We start from the raw sequence: 16,349 nt of genomic DNA, 5'->3' as shown, positions 1-16,349 counted from the left end.
CACCACCAGAGAGCTACAATTTAATGCCCAAATTTTAGAATGTGAACATACTACCTATATACAAGACATAAAGTGTAACTTGTTGGTTTTTTTAACGTCAGAATTCTAGCAAAATACAGTAAACTTATACAGACAAAAATAAAATCTTCTTGCTTTAAGTAACAAAACCCAAGACAAAAACTCACATCTTGATCCTTAGGTTTGACATAGTTTGATGGAAAGATGCCAGTTTTGTCAGCAATGCTTCCTGTCCACCATTCTCCATCTTTCTGAGTGACTAGTATTTCTTCTCCTTCAGCAAAAGTCAAATCACCAGGTTCAGAGCTCGTATAGGAATAGAGTGCAACATACTCTGTTCAACCACAGAGAGAGAGAGAGAGAGAAAGAAAGAAACTGCATTAGTTACAGTGAAAAAGTGTTTGGCCTCTCTTGATTACAGCTGAAACTAAATTGAATTTTATCAAAACCCTAATACAGTAAATACAACATGAGGCATGCTAGTCACTTTTTAAAAAACCTCTCATATAAGGGTTGCTCAATCAACTTCATAGTATGGACCAACCTTCCCTCTCACTTAAATTGCATCCATCATCTCTCCTCCCATTTGCAATTGTGCAGACTCTCTCTCGGATGTGCATGCACATAACATTTCTGTGACAAATGTAGCAACCACAGGTAACTGCTTACAAGGAAAAGTAATACATTTGTAGTGTCTGAATGTGATTTAACAGATGGAAATGAGGAGAGTTAGTACCATGTGAACAGCGACCGCTCTATGGATGATCAGTGGTCCACAGACCACAGTTTAAGAATTGTTATATATGAGAGATTTCAGCTTGGACCCACACTTCAGCACAATCATTTAAATTCAGAAAAGCCATAAGAAGAAATACTCCATACGCATGGTGAACTGCATAATATCTGATTATCATGGTAGAGATCAAAAGCCCAAGTGACTTTTCTAAGCAGAGTCTACACACATTCTATATAGTCTGGAAGGGTGGGAAAATGGGTAAATACAGATCAAATTTAAAAGTTCAGAGATGGTCTCTCACAAATTATTTTTCCCATTTGAACTTATACTTTCTCCACTTAAATACATAAAAGGAAAAAAAACGGTACACTTAGGAATCTAAAAAGCACTTGTGACTGTATCAGATCTCTATAACAGTCACAGACCTGATCAAGGTATAATTCTACGCATATCCATTATTAATTTACATGCTATTAAACAGAAATTAGTTATATAATTTCATAACTGACATTGTAATTGCATGCTTACCCTCTCCAATTGTATAAGATGGTGTACTAGGCTTCTTGTTTACAGCTGCATAAATAGTTTCGGGTCTGCAAACATAAAGATCCAAGTGATTTAGTCTGGCTGGTTTAACAAAACGTTCTTCAATTAGTAATAAAGATTTAGTACAGTGTAATTTTCCTATTCTTTGAGCGACAAAAAAATTGCAGCCAAGCATTATTTCATTCTCAATTGGTATATATTACTATGCTGTTGTCCCCATTACATTTTTTAATTAAGTTGTTGCAAGTGGTCACTCACATTACTGCAATATCTCCTAAATATTATATAGGTCATGACTAAGGAATATCAGAAATTCTGCAATAACATTAATTATTAGCAAAAGCTAAACAATTAAAAATTTATTGGGGATCAAGAAAGGTTTACCCTAAGAGCAAAAAATATGACTTCAATTAATCATATGGAAGACTCCTAATTTAAGCTACAGGGTTTGGAAAACACAGTCACAAATTGTGGTGATCAAGACATACAAAATCTTTATTTTAGGTGTAACAACTTGACATTTATTTAAAATTCGCCTTATTCTAGAAAATCACAAAAAACTTTAAGTCATGTATGTGCAAAGATCACTTCAACCACCAACCCGTAATCATCTCTAGGTTGGAATGAAGCAGCCATTCCGTGGCAGCAGCACTACTCAGATTTTCAGCAATTAACTGAACCGTTAGCTTCAATACTAGGATAGTCTGGCACTACTTTTGACAGCTAGGAAAAACACCACTATTTCTACAAGATGTGCCACGGGAGTGTATAATCATTAATGGCAAAGAATTCTCAATTTTGTACGTCATCTAAAAGTTAACACCTCCAGCAGCGGAGTGCCAGCACCATGCTGAGATACTGAATCAAGAGGAAGCGGCATGTCACCTGTTGAATAACCACACACCCCTTTTTTCTCGCACCCAGCTTGAAAGATCTAACATTTACTGAACAGGCCCAACATTACTTAGCTTGTGAAAGCTGATTAAAATTACAGCCCATGATGGCATGGTGCAGGTCATACATGCTATTTAGTTCCCATAATTTAAAGTATCCCCATGTTTTTCACTCTATTTTCAGCTGTTGAATACAAAAATACCAACAGTCTCACTTACTCCTCTCGTTTGTTTTCATTTCCAGGCAAGATCTTGACATAGGATTTAGGAAACCATCCCCTTCCTCCATGCACCTCTCCAAACCACCAGTTTTCCTGCTTCTCCAGCACAGTAATTATATCGTTTTTCGAAAAGTTCAAGTGGTTATCTTTTTTTGCAGTCCAAGAGCAAAGTGCCTGTGCTTTTAAATTCTCCACAGCTTGTCCCTGTTCAAGTAAAAATACAGATGTTAATCAGCTTTAGTACCTATTACTTATGCAAGTTTCAAAAATCGCCTCTTGTACTCTAGGTGCGTTCACTCCTAAATGCCAGTTGAATGAATGCTGTCTTGACCACAGCATTTTGCACTGCCATATGGACTCCGGAGTGGTCTCTGGACTCTGCTCCCTACTCGCCAATTAAGTTAGAAATATCTTAGACATGTATCTGGTTCTACAAAACAATGTTGGCTGCAGTGTCAGCAAAAATATACGCTTTTAAGAGTAACTCTGGAAGGGCCCACACATTGGTAGTCTTCTGCCTGGAGGTAAAATATACCTTTTGGTAGAAAAAGAAAGGAAACAGTAGTCCCCAAATGGCTAGGTAGGGAAATCTGAAAGATCATCTTGAGGCCCAAACTGATGAGATAAACACATGCTTACCTGTTAGGTTCCTCCACACATTGCAGCTGCTATCCTTACAAAATCCCAAAGTTGAAAGAAATTAACCCAGAGTAACACAATATAGTGAAAGAAAAAAGTGGTTACTTACCTTCTCGTAACTGTTGTTCTTCGAGATGTGTTGTTCACTCCATTCCAACCAGGTGTGTGCGCGCGTGCATGGGAGCCGGAAGATTTTTCCCCTAGCAGCATCCCTGGAGTTGTGCCTTCATGTCACTCAATATAGAGCCTGCCGACCCGCCACCCTCTCATGGAATCATAGAACATCAGGGTTGGAAGGGACCTCAGGAGGTCATCTAGTCCAACCCCCTACTCAAAGCAGGACCTAATCCCCAACTAAATCATCCCAGCCAGGGCTTTCTCAAGCCTGACCTTAAAAACCTCTAAGGAAGGAGATTCCACCACCTCCCTAGGTAACCCATTCCAATGGTGAGCACTGTGACATCATAGCCTGCTTTCCCCTCGGGATGGGAAAGTGCCGGCGATTTATCCCCCCTGGGAGGGGAAAATGGCGCAACAAGTCCTGGGCTGCTGCGAATGCCTCTGCAGTCAATGGGAGCTGCAGCTGTTGGCTCCTGGGGCCGGCAAGTGGGGAGGATCCGGACTCAACTGCACCGCCACCGGGACAGGAGTCGACATGACCCTAGCCGGCCAAGGGGCCGAGGTGGTGTGGCCCCACTGGGGTCTCACAGTGGCCGACTCCTTGGATTTGGCCGGGGGAGAGCGGCCCCTCTCCAGCCAGCTTTTCTTTTGTGGCACTGGTGGTTGCGACTGGTGCCTGCCCAAAGCCTGTCCACGGGAGTAGCTGTGACAGTGCCGAGAGTCTCAATATGAGTTCTTTCTCAGCACTGGTTCCCCAGTAGATGGTGCTGGGGCACTCCGCACCAAGGAGGTGGTTCTAGACGCGGGATCCCCTGATCCAGGGTCTGACTGGGGCCGGAGCGCAGCCTCCGTAAAAAGGACTTTAAGATGTTGGTCTCTGTCTTTCAAAGTCCTAGGGCAAAACTCGCGATAGATCTTGCACTGGTCTTCCTGGTGGCTCTCCCCTCACAAAGTGTGCGGGTCACTTTTAGGCATGTACTTGCCACAGGCCTCACAAGTTTTAAAGCCTGGGGACCGCGTCACACCACGACACCGGGAGCGGAGGGAAGGGGAACCCCAAAGAAAACCTAACACTAACTGTATCTACACTACAAGTAGTGATAACTAACACTAACGGTATCAAGAACTATATACAACGGACACTGTGAACGGCGCTTGCCAAGGCAAGAGCTAAAGTATGTTCCAGCTTACCGTCACTGGTCATAAGAAGGAACTGATGGGCCGGCGGGGTCACAGGGCTCTATATTGAGTGCCATGAAGGTGCGACTCCAGGGGGCACCCAGGTCGACCTGACGAGGGGAAAAATCTTCCGGCTGTTATGCATGCGCGCCTGCACACACCTGATTGGAACTGACATGAACAAGCACTCGAAGAAGAAGAAAGAGTTTAAAGACCAGATCCTCAGGTAGTGTAAATTAACATAGCTCCACAGACTGCAATAGAAGTATGCCCACTCACACCAACTAGGAATTTGGCTTTGTGTTTAGATCAGCGGTGGGCAAACTTTTTGGCCGGAGGGACACATCGGGGAATAGAAATTGTACGGCAGGCCATGAATGCTCATAAAATTGGGTTTTGGGTGCAGGAGGGGGTGAGGGCTCTGGTTGGGGGTGCAGGCTCTGGGGTGGGGCTGGGGATGAGGTGTTTGGGGTGTAGTAGGGTGCTCCGTGCTGGGATCGAGGGGTTTGGAGAGTGGGAGGGGGATCAGGGCTGGGGCAGGGGAAGAAGCTCAGGGGTGCAGGCTCCAAGTAGCACTTACCTCAAGCGGCTCCCGGAAGCAGTGGCATGTCCCTTCTCCGGCTCCTAGGCGTGGAGCGGCCCCCGACCCTCGGAGCAGGGCCATGGTGCAGCTTCCGGGAGCTGCATGGTGTGGCCCCCGACCTGGCACCCCGATTGGAGCGCCGGAGCAAGGCTAAACTGCGTGGTGCGGCCCCGATTCAGCTCCCCAGTGGGAGCTCACAGGCCGGCTTAAAATGGCTCGCAGGCAGAGCCGTAGTTTCCCCACCCTTGGTCTAGATCACGGCAGTGAACTGTTAGAAAAAGTGTAACTCATCTATACAAAAGTATATCAGTATTGTTAACATGAACCTAAAATACATAAAATTCTCACCAACATACCTGTCCATGAACAGGAGAAACAGATCCTGGGGACACAGTACGAGTAAAAGCGGATTTTTTCTGCCATGTTGTGTTAACAGTTAGGCTTGAGAAAGGTACGTTTTGGTAATCAGTGTCTTCTGCTGATCTACCTGGTGAAAGTGGTCTGCAAATTTAGCACAAGCACAATTTTTCTTAGAAAGTACATTAGCAAGACCTACTGCTTCTTACATATGCAAAATGCATGTGCTGCCCAGTGCAACTCAGAAGATCAAAGTTTAACTTGCTGTATTATAGCTCTTCCTCATATAGTCACTATAATAAATTTTCTGCATCTAATTTACAGTAATCCATAATGCTATTACATAACATTTTACTTTATCCAAAATTAGAACGGTCAATAAATAAACTTACTCTGGAGGAGCTGAGGTAGTAGACAAAAATACTGTAGGAGGAAGTAAGGCCTTTTTAGGAGATAAAGCTTTTTCACTTTCTGGTATTTTTTCTACATAGCTGCATGGAAACCAGCCAAAATGACCTTGAAAGCTCCCATATAGCCAACCAGGCTCTCCAACGGTTTTCTCATCAACCTGAAACCGAAAACATTAGATAAAATATTTGCTGTGTCAGCACCTGCTACAATTCTGTGGATTTAACTGGAAAAGTTGTGACCATAAGGATCAGACCCCATCATCTGCACTGTCATCCCATTTAAAATTTAGCCTTTTAAAAAAAACTAAGAATCCCATTGCCTAATAATATACTGCCCCAAGCTGTATAACAAGGCTATTTGCTCTTATAAAGCGCACAATTACTTTTTAAATGGAAAAAAGGATAAACTGCTGGTTTTGTATTATAATGCACCCTTAGAGAGATATTTACAGTTGTTTTATTTAAAGGCTAAAGAGGACATAACATGCCTCTGAAGTTAATGGAGCTTGTCGAAAAGTTACTATGATTACTATCATGATTATTTGTGTTTTAGTAAGACCTCAGACCCAAACAACATCAGGATTCCATTGTGCTACGCATGGTAGAAACACAGAGTAAAAGAAAGGGGCTTCAAACAATTTTTATATAGATTAAGTTTCTTCTGGCTAAGATACATAAACAAATGTTTCCATCTACTGATTACATCTTAAATTAGACACTATGAAGTTTTTTAATCAAAATATTTTATGAGTATCTGAAATTATCCAATATATAGAGTTGCATATTTCTAAACGGGGGTATCAAAAGTAAAAGAATGCTCAGCTAATTATATCTTGAAACTAACAGATACCTTTCTTACTTCCCTCTCTCATGCAAATATGTAATTTAACACCATAAAACCAAAGTCTAATATTTAGAGATTTCAGAATACTGGATTAAATTGCTTTGTTAAGTAGAACTTGTTGGACAACCTCCAAGCACTGCTGGGAGCCAATTGCAAGATGGAGGGTTTGGCCTTGGTTCTGATTGAGCAGGTCGAGATGGACAGGAAACTATATGGGAGGTTGAATTGACAGAGCAAGGATATCTGAGAACCAACACTCCTTCATCCATGTTGGAGCAACATCCTCAAGCTCAAGCTCATCTGCTTTTAGCTTGAGGATGACCTGCGGAATGACTGAAATAGGTGGAAAAGCATACAGAAGAGTTGACCGCTAGCTGCAGTGGAAGGCGTCTGAGAGGACTGAGGCCCTCAAGAGCAGAACAGTTGACACTTTGTGTTTTCCCTCATCACAAACAGGTTCATCGCAGGGACATCCCATGTTGCAAAGATGACTTGACGAACACTCTTCTTCAGGGACCATTCATGTCTCAAGGAGAAAACCCTCCTGAGATAGTCTGCGAGATGATTTTGAACCCCTGGAAAATGGACTGCTACCAGGGTGATGTCTCCCTCAACGCAAAAGTGCCACAGATCGATCGCCACTAGGCAGAGTAATCTGGAATGTACCGCACCTGCTCCCCTTTGCTTCTTCAAATAGTACATCACAGTAGCATTGCTGGTGAGTATGTGATGTGATCTCGGAAGGCACAACATGAATCGTGGATGACCTGAAGTTCCAACACATTGATATGGAGTGAGGCTTCCTGTTCCAACCACACACCCCGCAACCTTAATGAGTCCAGATGCACTCCCCTCCCACCCACCCAGAAGGGAAGTGTCAGCAACCACTGACTTAGTTGGAGAGGGCCAAACAGAGGGTACCCAATGGCACGCATCGTGTGGGAAATCCCACCAGTGGAAGAAATCCAGAACTGCTGGAAGAAGGCGAACTGACCTGTCCAGAGAATGCAGGGCAGGGTGGTAAACTGTCCTGAGCTGCATCTGAAGAGGGTGAGGGTACAACCTAGAGAACACCTGCATGCAAACAGACATTAGGCGCAACAGACTCAGATACACATGCACTGTCATGGAAGGCTGAGATTGCAGACTGAGGCAAAACTGTTGAATTGCCTGGAAGCGGTCGGTCGGTAAGAACACCTTCGACCTCATGGAATCTAACAGGGCCCCAAGGAACTTGATTTTTTGAGTGGGAGCCAAGGTTGACTTTGCGGTGTTTAAAATGAGTGCTGACAGTCGAGCAAACTCAACATGATGTCGATGTGGGCAAGAACCTCCTCTCCAGAGCTCCCCTTCGGCAACCAGTCATTGAGGTACAGGAATATGTGGAGTCCCTTCTTCCTGAGATCGGCCATAACCACTGTCATGCATTTGGTGAAGACGTGGGGGGCAGAATAGGGGAGATCCGTATACTGAAAGTGGCTTTCTCCTACCACGAAACACAGAAACTTCTTGTGGATCAGCAGAATCACAAGAAAGTAAGTATCCTGCAGGTCCAGAGCAATGAACCAGTCATTCTGACACAAGACAGGAAGGATAGCCAATAGAGTGACCATGCAGGATCTCACGTACTTGATGAATTTATAGAGGCCACAAAGGTTGAGAACGGTTCTCATCCTGCCCTTATATTTCAGTATCAAGAAGTTCTGGGAGAAAAACCGTGGCCCTGGTGTTCCAGTGCTCCCAACTACAAATACAGCTCAATGAGCAATGTCTCGTGAGAGGAATCTCTGTAGAGGAATGTGGAAGTGGGCGTGGAGAGGAAATGGATTGTGTAGCCAGATCTGACAGTGTCTAGAACCTAGCTGTCAGAGGTAATTGAGATCCAAGCATTGTAAAAGCGGGTCAACCTGTCCCCAAAGTGATGTGGGGGACAGAAGAGATGTAGTAATGACTGGACCACTGCTCTGGACAAAGGAGACAAAATGAGCGCTTAGCCTGTGCCAAGGGAGATCATGTGGACTGTCTGAAGCCCAAGCCCCACTGCTTCCTATTGTGGGAGCTATCCCTTTTTCTAAGGTAGTCCCACTGTTTCAGGGGAAAGGTTGGACAAAGGAATTCTGCAGGTGATATTGTTGCTCCTGCTGTGGCTTTGCATGGACGGCACGTATACTTCCAAGGATTACACTCCTTCAAGGATTCCAGGGCTAAGTGCCATTAGTCTTGTCCGAGAAGAAGACTTAGTCATCAAAGGGCAAGTCCTCAATGGCTTGCTGGACGTCCAGAGTGATCCCAGAGTTTTGCAACCAGGAGGCCCTCTTCATAGTTACTGCCAAGGCCATAACCCTGGCCACAGTGTCTGCAATGTCAAGGACAGCCTGCAGGAACATTATGGCCACCAAGCAGCCTTCCGCAGTGAATGCTCAGAACTCCTCACACAAGACCTTAGGCAACTGGTCCTCAAATTTAGCCATGGCTGACCAACTGAGAAAATCATACTTGGCCATCAAACCTTGTTGATTTGTGATCTTAAACTGTAAGGATGATGAGGTATAGATCTTCCTGCTCAGAAGATGTAACTGCTTGGAGTCTCTGTCCTTGGGGGTAGACTTGAACCAACCCTGCTGGGCCGCTGTTTACTACTGTTACGTCCAGCGAATTCGGGGCCAGGTGAGAAGAGAACCCTCAAATCCCTCCATGGGAACAAAGAAGCGCTTTTCCATGCACTTAGACGCTGGCAGTACCGAGGCTGATGTACTCCACAGGGATCTCACTGACTCAAGGATCACATCACTGACCAGGATGGCCACTCTCCCAGGGACGGCGGGCTGTAAAATATCCACCAGTTTTTGTGTGTTCTCTTGGAGGAACTCTGCCTGGATACCCAGTAATGCGGATATGTGGCATAAGAGGTCCTGGTACACCTTAAAGTTGTCCGGAATAGAAGGTGAGGATAAACCATTCAGCATGGCATTGTCCAGCAACAAGGCCTCAGGTGAGCCAAAACTGGCTTTCACTCCTGGAAAGATGTACCCAGGAGAGAGCAGACTGCTGATGCTTGGGCTTGCAGTTGATCTGACGCCACCTACGACCATGCAGGTTACTTTGACTTCAAATGTGATGAAAAGCGGTATCTCTGCTAATAAGGAACATTCCACTGAGTCCAAGGCCACTGTTACAGATAGAGCACTGGTGGCCAGCAGAGCCCAGGCCAGGGACCTCTTTCTCAGCCATGGGGCACACGCCAACCTTAGGAGCCATACTGTTCCACTGGCAGCCCCTGAGGTTCATCGGGTAGGGTATGACGACTCTGACTCGGAATGAGAGCCCCGAAATCTTGGCAGTATGGGTGGAATGATGCCCAAGGGAGTCAACAGGCGGTCCGATTCATTTGTCTCCCAGAACAAAGTTGGAACTGGTATTCCCGATTAATACGGTTCCATCCGTACTGAGGATGCTGGTGCCACAGGCAGCACTGGTCCTGACGCTAACAGTGGTCCAAGAGTGCCCAAATGTGTCATTGTCAATGGTTGCAGCATCAAATGCAGTGGGGCCAGAAAGGGTCTGGGTGCCAAGGTCCCCTGCACCATTTCCAGTACCGGCTCCATCCCCACCACAGTGAGGAGAGTGTCGGGGGACACAGTGTCAACAGACACCAAGGTTCAGTGGCTCACTCCATCAGAAGTGCCAGAGTTGGCGCAGCCCTAGGAAGTCCTGGACCAACGGTGAGGTTGGGACCGAAAGGCAGAGGAGGTCTGTGGTTTCCTGGTAGCCTGATGACATGGACACAGGCAGTACTGGCATCTACCTTGTCAGTACCGGACTCAATGGACACCCGAAGGCTGGAACCAGAATCAATGGTACAGGATTTCTGTCCTTCCCACTCAGTACTGGGAAAGGTCAGATGTATCCATGCTATCGCACATACTGGAACTGGTCCTATGCCAGTCTGTGCTATTCCTGGGGGAAACAGAAGAGTCGCTCTGTGACCTGGAGCAGTCCCAATTGGTCTTATGAGACCTCTTCCTCGGTGCTGACAATGGAGAAGGGCTCCTCTGCCTCTTCAGCAAGGCGCCTGCCCCAAAACAAGGGGTGGCAGCACTCTCCAAGCCTGAGGGCAATCTTTGACCTGAGGAGGGCCTTGGTATCAGATCAGGCTGCATGGCCTGTTCAAGCAGGTGCTACGTGAGACAAAGATCCTGCACCAACCGAGTCCTCTTTTTAAATGATATACACTCTTTAAGGTGGGCCTTGCCGAGGCAAAGCAAGCACTGCGTGTGGGGGTCACTGTTGGGGATCGCCCCTCCACAGGAAGGACAGTGTTTAAACTAGACTAACACTAAATGCGAGGTTGTGACACTACAACCAAACAGACCTCTGACTGCAGCCACAGGCCGAGAGGGTTGGAGCAGTGCTGCCTCATATAGCCAAGGGAGGGGCCACAGCCACAAGGTGCGAGAGCCACCCTTCTACAGGGACTGCTAGGCAAAAGTCTCTGACTCCGGTGCGCTGGGCGCGCACACATCACATCTGCATCTACTCGAAGAACCACCATGCAGATAAGGTAACAGAGAACACTATTCAGATCTTTAATTACTTGGGAGAAACTCTCAAACCTATTCAAACCAGGCAGGTCAGGTATTTAATAATTCTAGCAGCACGAATAATCTTGTTTTATACACTTTTATCTATGACAATGTTTGCCTATAGCAATGCAAACATAGTAATCTTCTTTGCAGCCTTATATGCATACCTGCAAAATGTTGCACTAGAGATGGGAAAGCAATGATTATTTAGCTTATTCTTGTTATTTGTTTCACAAAGTTTATAACAGCAATAATGATTTCCAAGCTAGGCATTTCATAGTAGTCAGTGCCAGTCCTTGGCCCTCGACTCCTCCATAACATGTCAGTCCTAGAGGAGCATATTGCTTAAATCGATCCCACTACCCCCTCCTAAAAAGAAGCAATTACTGTAAATTTGAACCGATCTAAAATGTGTGTGTAAAAAAAAAAAAGCATTAATTTTGATGAAGACATATGTCAATGATTTTTGTGGTTAGTTTAGCATGAACTACCGGTCTTACCTGAATTACATCCCCAGAATTAAAACTCATCTCGTCATGATTCCTTGCTTCGAATGAATATAAAGCTCTGTAATTCACCAAGGCAGCTGAATTCCTAGATTCTGAGGCACTAACTACTTTACCTGAAAGAAGAAAAAGTATTACTGGTATTTATTATTTTGGTACTTCAGTAGTGCTAAGAGGCAACAAGCTTGTTCAGGGCCCCACTGTGCTAGGCACTATACACTGATATAATGAAAGGATGGTCCCTGCCCTAAAGACCTTACAGTCTAAGTGTATGGTGAGAGATAACTGGGTACAACAAACAGATGGAAGGAGCAGAACATCACACAGACTATTGATTAACGTAATAAACTGGAGTAGCAGTGAACACAGATGTGCTTAGTCAAAATAAGAAGTCTTTGTCTTCCTACCCATCTCTTCTTGTTAAATATCTTCACCAGGATCTGTGTTTTAATATTTTCTTTCATTTGTGTATAGAAGTTTTACATTTCCTTCAAATTGACTAGAAAAGGCTACCCCAACACTGAGTGGCCTGCAACCCAGGTGACATTCTTGTCAAGGAGAAACTTAAAAGCCCAGAACAGCAAAATATTACATATTTGTATTTGATATAGTCTCAGTCCCTAAATTTCTCTAAGTCGATAAGTAATACTACTAAACCAGCCACACTAAAGCCATAACAATGGTTAACAATTAGCAAAAAAAAAAAAAAAAAAAAAGCATTCTGTAATTCTGCTTCCACTAAGTCAATAGTAAAACTATCATCAAGTTCAATGGGAGCAGAATTAGGCTAACACTAAGCATTTTTCAAAATCCTACCCATAACGCCATTCTGACCTCAGTTTTGACCACCATCTAGTAACTGAGGTTATGATACCTATAATTTCTCTATCAGTGTTAATCAATGAATCAATGTTACTTTAAAGCTGTACGCATTCTCATTACTTGATTCTTATCTGTTCATTGACTATCAAAAATTGTTTTAAAAGAAATTATGAACATCTCATGCCACAACATGTGGTGAGTATTCTGCATAGACAAAGTGCAGTAAAGCCAAAATGTTACTGCTCCGAGTGTCCAGGATTCTTAACTGAAAGCACTGAAAGATTTGTGGTCAGATCCTCTGTTGGTGTAAACTGTTATAGCTCAACTGACATCAACAGCTTTACTCCAACTGTGGATATGGTCCATGGTCTCCAACATCAATTTTTAAACACAAGACCTATAATATTGTCATTATTCTACATTAAAATGTCTAAATATGAAGTAACAATATTCATTCAAGACAAGGAACATTTTAAACAAAAAATAAATCAATAGATGAAGTTTACCTTCACTTCTCCATGTAGGCTTAAGATTTCTATCCTCAGTCTGTTTCAACAAGTCTGCAAATTTCTCATTTAAGTTTAATTTTGAAGTGTGTTTCTCTGACTCTTGCAGGTTGGCTGTATCTTTTCTTCTCTTCTCTTCTTCATGCTGTTTACGCCTCTCCTCAGCTTCTTTTGCAATCTGTTCTTGCTTCCTTTTGTCTTCTTCCAGTTGTCTCTGCCTTTGTTTTTCTGTTTCTCTCTGAATCTCAGCTAGCTTGTTCCTCTCCTCCTCATGTTTCTCCTCAGCCAGTTTTTGCAACTGGAACTCCCTCTCTCTCACCTGGGCAGCTGCCTCCTCAGCTTTTTGTTTTTCTTCATGAATTTTTTCCTGCATTCGCTCTTCCTGTAATCGCTTTTTTTTCTCCTCCTCTTCCTTTCGGACATTTTCCTGCCATAAGTTCTCCTTCTCCTGTTTTGCTTTCCTTAATGAAAAGGGAAAAATAAATACATAAATAAATAAGTGAGAAAGTGTTTATGGGATTAACCACAGTTAGTGATCTGGGAGTCACTGAAGTCACATGCAAGGCTCGGGTGGCAGAGCCAGGGCTAGAATTTACACAGGGTGGCCCTAAATGTAAAGTACTGCCCCCTCCACACTCTTCTAGAGTACAGTGAAGAAATGCTGGTTGACTAACCATAACAACAATATGTCGGTGAATTCAAGATCCCCACTTCGAGAGGAGAGAGAGAGCAGATCCCTGCTTGGTCCCCAAACCCAGAGTGCAGAGAAGAACTGACACTTGACATAGCAATCTCCTTCTGTTCAACAGCCACATGTCCCGTGTGTCTAAAAACAAATGCCAAAAATCCTTCAAAGTGCCTGCACCTTTGGCACTTCAGAGACAATGGTTTGGGATGGTGCTGGGGTATTCGTTTGCTGTCATTAGCATGTGACAAAAAATGTATTTAATCAGCCTCAGCACTATCCTCTTCTTTTTCTCCTCTTCTAGTATTCTCTTTTGCTCTCTGTTCCCCAATCTCCCTATGCCACCTTCCGTCAACCACAGCAGGATCTCTCCATCCTGTTTGGTTTCCTCTTCCGTTTCTGTTACCCCCTTACTGCAGACCAAAAACTCTTGGGATAGGTACCATGTCTTCTCACATGCGCACACAATCCAGCACATCTTAGGCACTAATAAAATACAAATAAGATAGACTTATGGTCTGAAAACATTGTTCCTTGACCTTTCACGCCTGAGAGCTTTTTCGGCAGCGCCTCCATGATCAATGCTGTTCAACTTGATGGGCCAGGGCAGAGCAGAAAATGGAGCATTAATCTATCTATGGTATTTCTCGGGTGCCCATCATTTCAATATCCAAACCCCACATATGAAAAATGAAAAGTTGTTCAGAGATGGTCATAAAAGACTTTGGTCTTTACCAATACCTGGTTTGGCGAATTTTACTTATTACTTTTTGTTGTTGTAATTCCTGGTCTTCAGTTATTGTGGGAATTTATTGCAGCATTTATATTCTCTTCACTCCACAGTCTTCAGTGTAGTATCTGAGAATCTGGCAGTATTCTCTGAAAATGGCCAGGTTTGGCTCAGTCGTATCTCCATCTAAATCAGGGACTATTATCTCGAAGTGTCTCAGCCAATAACTTAGCTCCAATGATACTCTCCCCCCACACACTTTTTTGGAGAGGAGTGAGGGGAAACGAAGGGTATCAGCAATCTGTCAGCCAATCAGTAACTAAACTACACAGGGCTGTACTAATACCGGGTTAGATTATCAGAAGTGCTTAGCACTCACAATTGAGGCCAGATTTTCAGAAGATCTCAGGTCCTATTTAGGTAGCTAAATGAGAGAGTCAAATTTTTACATGCACTCAGTGCCTCAGCTCTTTTGAAAATCTGGTGCCAAAGCCCAAACCTTAAATTGCAGTAAACAGGAAGCCAATGCAGTTCCTGGGAAACAGTTGTAACTGGCCTCATTCTAGTCTCATTTACACGAGTATAAATTCCCAATAACTTCACTGACAACCGTTATACCAGCATAACCCCAGTGTAAATGAGAAGAGTATTTGGCATGAATATGCTCCCCCTACATCTAAGCCTCTGAACAGGTGGGCAGACACATTTTGCACCAGCTGTAGCCTCACATAGAGCTCATTATCGTAATGCAGTGTGAACATCATAAAGGCATAACATGACCGTAGCAAGATGCAGATCAGACTGATGTGAGTGCAGCCAGCTAACCAGATAACTGAAAAAACTTTCTGGCCAACAATGCCACTTGAGAGTCCTGGACCGATCAGGCAGGGGGTAGGGGAAGTTGACAACAGAATCTGGAAAGAGCTGATACAAAATAACGTAGGAGCAAAAACAAGATCATTTACGGACAAAAGGAAGGATCCTTTTCCACATAGGTAAACGTGAACGTTTTCTCGCTCATAAGGCAAGAAACCAACATAAGATCAGGGATTGAAATGCAAAGAGGAAACTAAGGATTAATTTAGTCTCTTACCCTTAAAACTAGTAACTTGCGGACATTCACCTGGTTTTCAAGATCATCATATCGAAGTTAGGCAGTCACAATGTTCGTCCAATTTCCATAAATATTCAGGGACTAAGAATATCACACTGTCAGAGTATGAATGACTGGCAACTAAACTACATTTGTTCATTTAGTAGGAAGCGCTTTTTAAGTGGAGGGAGGAGATGTACAATGACAGCAAAACAAGGTAGAAAATGTGATTAAGTAATCTTAAATGCATGGAAGCTGTGTATTGGAGAAGAGATTAAAAAGCCCAATTACAAAAATGGATTCTTAGGTTGACACATCAATCTTTGAGAATAACACTTTCATCAAATAGATTTGTCGTATTAAAAAGGGTAACAGACTGGTTCCTACATACTAAGGGGAAGGAAATTCAGAACTTCAGAAATCCTTGTATTCCATGTAAAAATTCAGAAGGCTTAGTTCATGTAGTGCTGCTCTCTTAGTTAGGATGTATATTTTAATCAGTTAGATTTTGTGTCTACTGGTATCAACATCTTAAGCTCACCAATGCAATATCCTGTTTTAAAAACTACAGTATCAGTGTTTTATGATTTTCAACCATGTTACCTTGCAGCCTCATCCTCCAGTCGCTTTTTTTGTGCAAGCTCAGCTCTTTTTCTTTCTACAGCTCTTATTTTCTCTTGTTTGATCCTGTGAAGTTGCTCAAGGGCTAAGTGCTGTGTGTTGTAGCTTTCTCTCAGTTCCTAATGAGGAAACACAATGAAGTATATCAAAGGACTGACAGGCAAATCCATTTTTCTAGGAAAGTAACTAGGCATTTTAATGCTTTGTGATCCAATACAAACGGGCAGGACAATCTTAAAGTTAATAATGGATGTTGA

The 16,349-nt window shown here is 43.6% G+C and overlaps 1 protein-coding gene across 12 annotated transcripts in view; it reads right to left on the bottom strand.

Moving 5' to 3' along the window:
* Positions 1–16,349, bottom strand: part of ITSN2 (intersectin 2) — a 125,751-nt gene that overhangs the window by 45,908 nt on the left and 63,494 nt on the right. For all 12 annotated transcript variants that reach the window (XM_043542189.1, XM_037893956.2, XM_043542186.1 and 9 more), the window contains 8 exons: positions 16,075–16,211; positions 12,964–13,424; positions 11,630–11,751; positions 5,685–5,860; positions 5,292–5,436; positions 2,413–2,618; positions 1,283–1,347; positions 186–352 (listed from right to left, as the gene is read on the bottom strand). In XM_043542189.1, the coding sequence (XP_043398124.1) occupies positions 186–352; positions 1,283–1,347; positions 2,413–2,618; positions 5,292–5,436; positions 5,685–5,860; positions 11,630–11,751; positions 12,964–13,424; positions 16,075–16,211 (1,479 nt within the window). The remainder of the gene's footprint in view (positions 1–185; positions 353–1,282; positions 1,348–2,412; positions 2,619–5,291; positions 5,437–5,684; positions 5,861–11,629; positions 11,752–12,963; positions 13,425–16,074; positions 16,212–16,349) is intronic.

This window comes from Chelonia mydas, chromosome 3 (assembly GCF_015237465.2).
Source record: "Chelonia mydas isolate rCheMyd1 chromosome 3, rCheMyd1.pri.v2, whole genome shotgun sequence".
Taxonomy (NCBI): domain Eukaryota; kingdom Metazoa; phylum Chordata; order Testudines; family Cheloniidae; genus Chelonia; species Chelonia mydas.
This window is presented reverse-complemented; position numbering and strand designations above follow the sequence as displayed.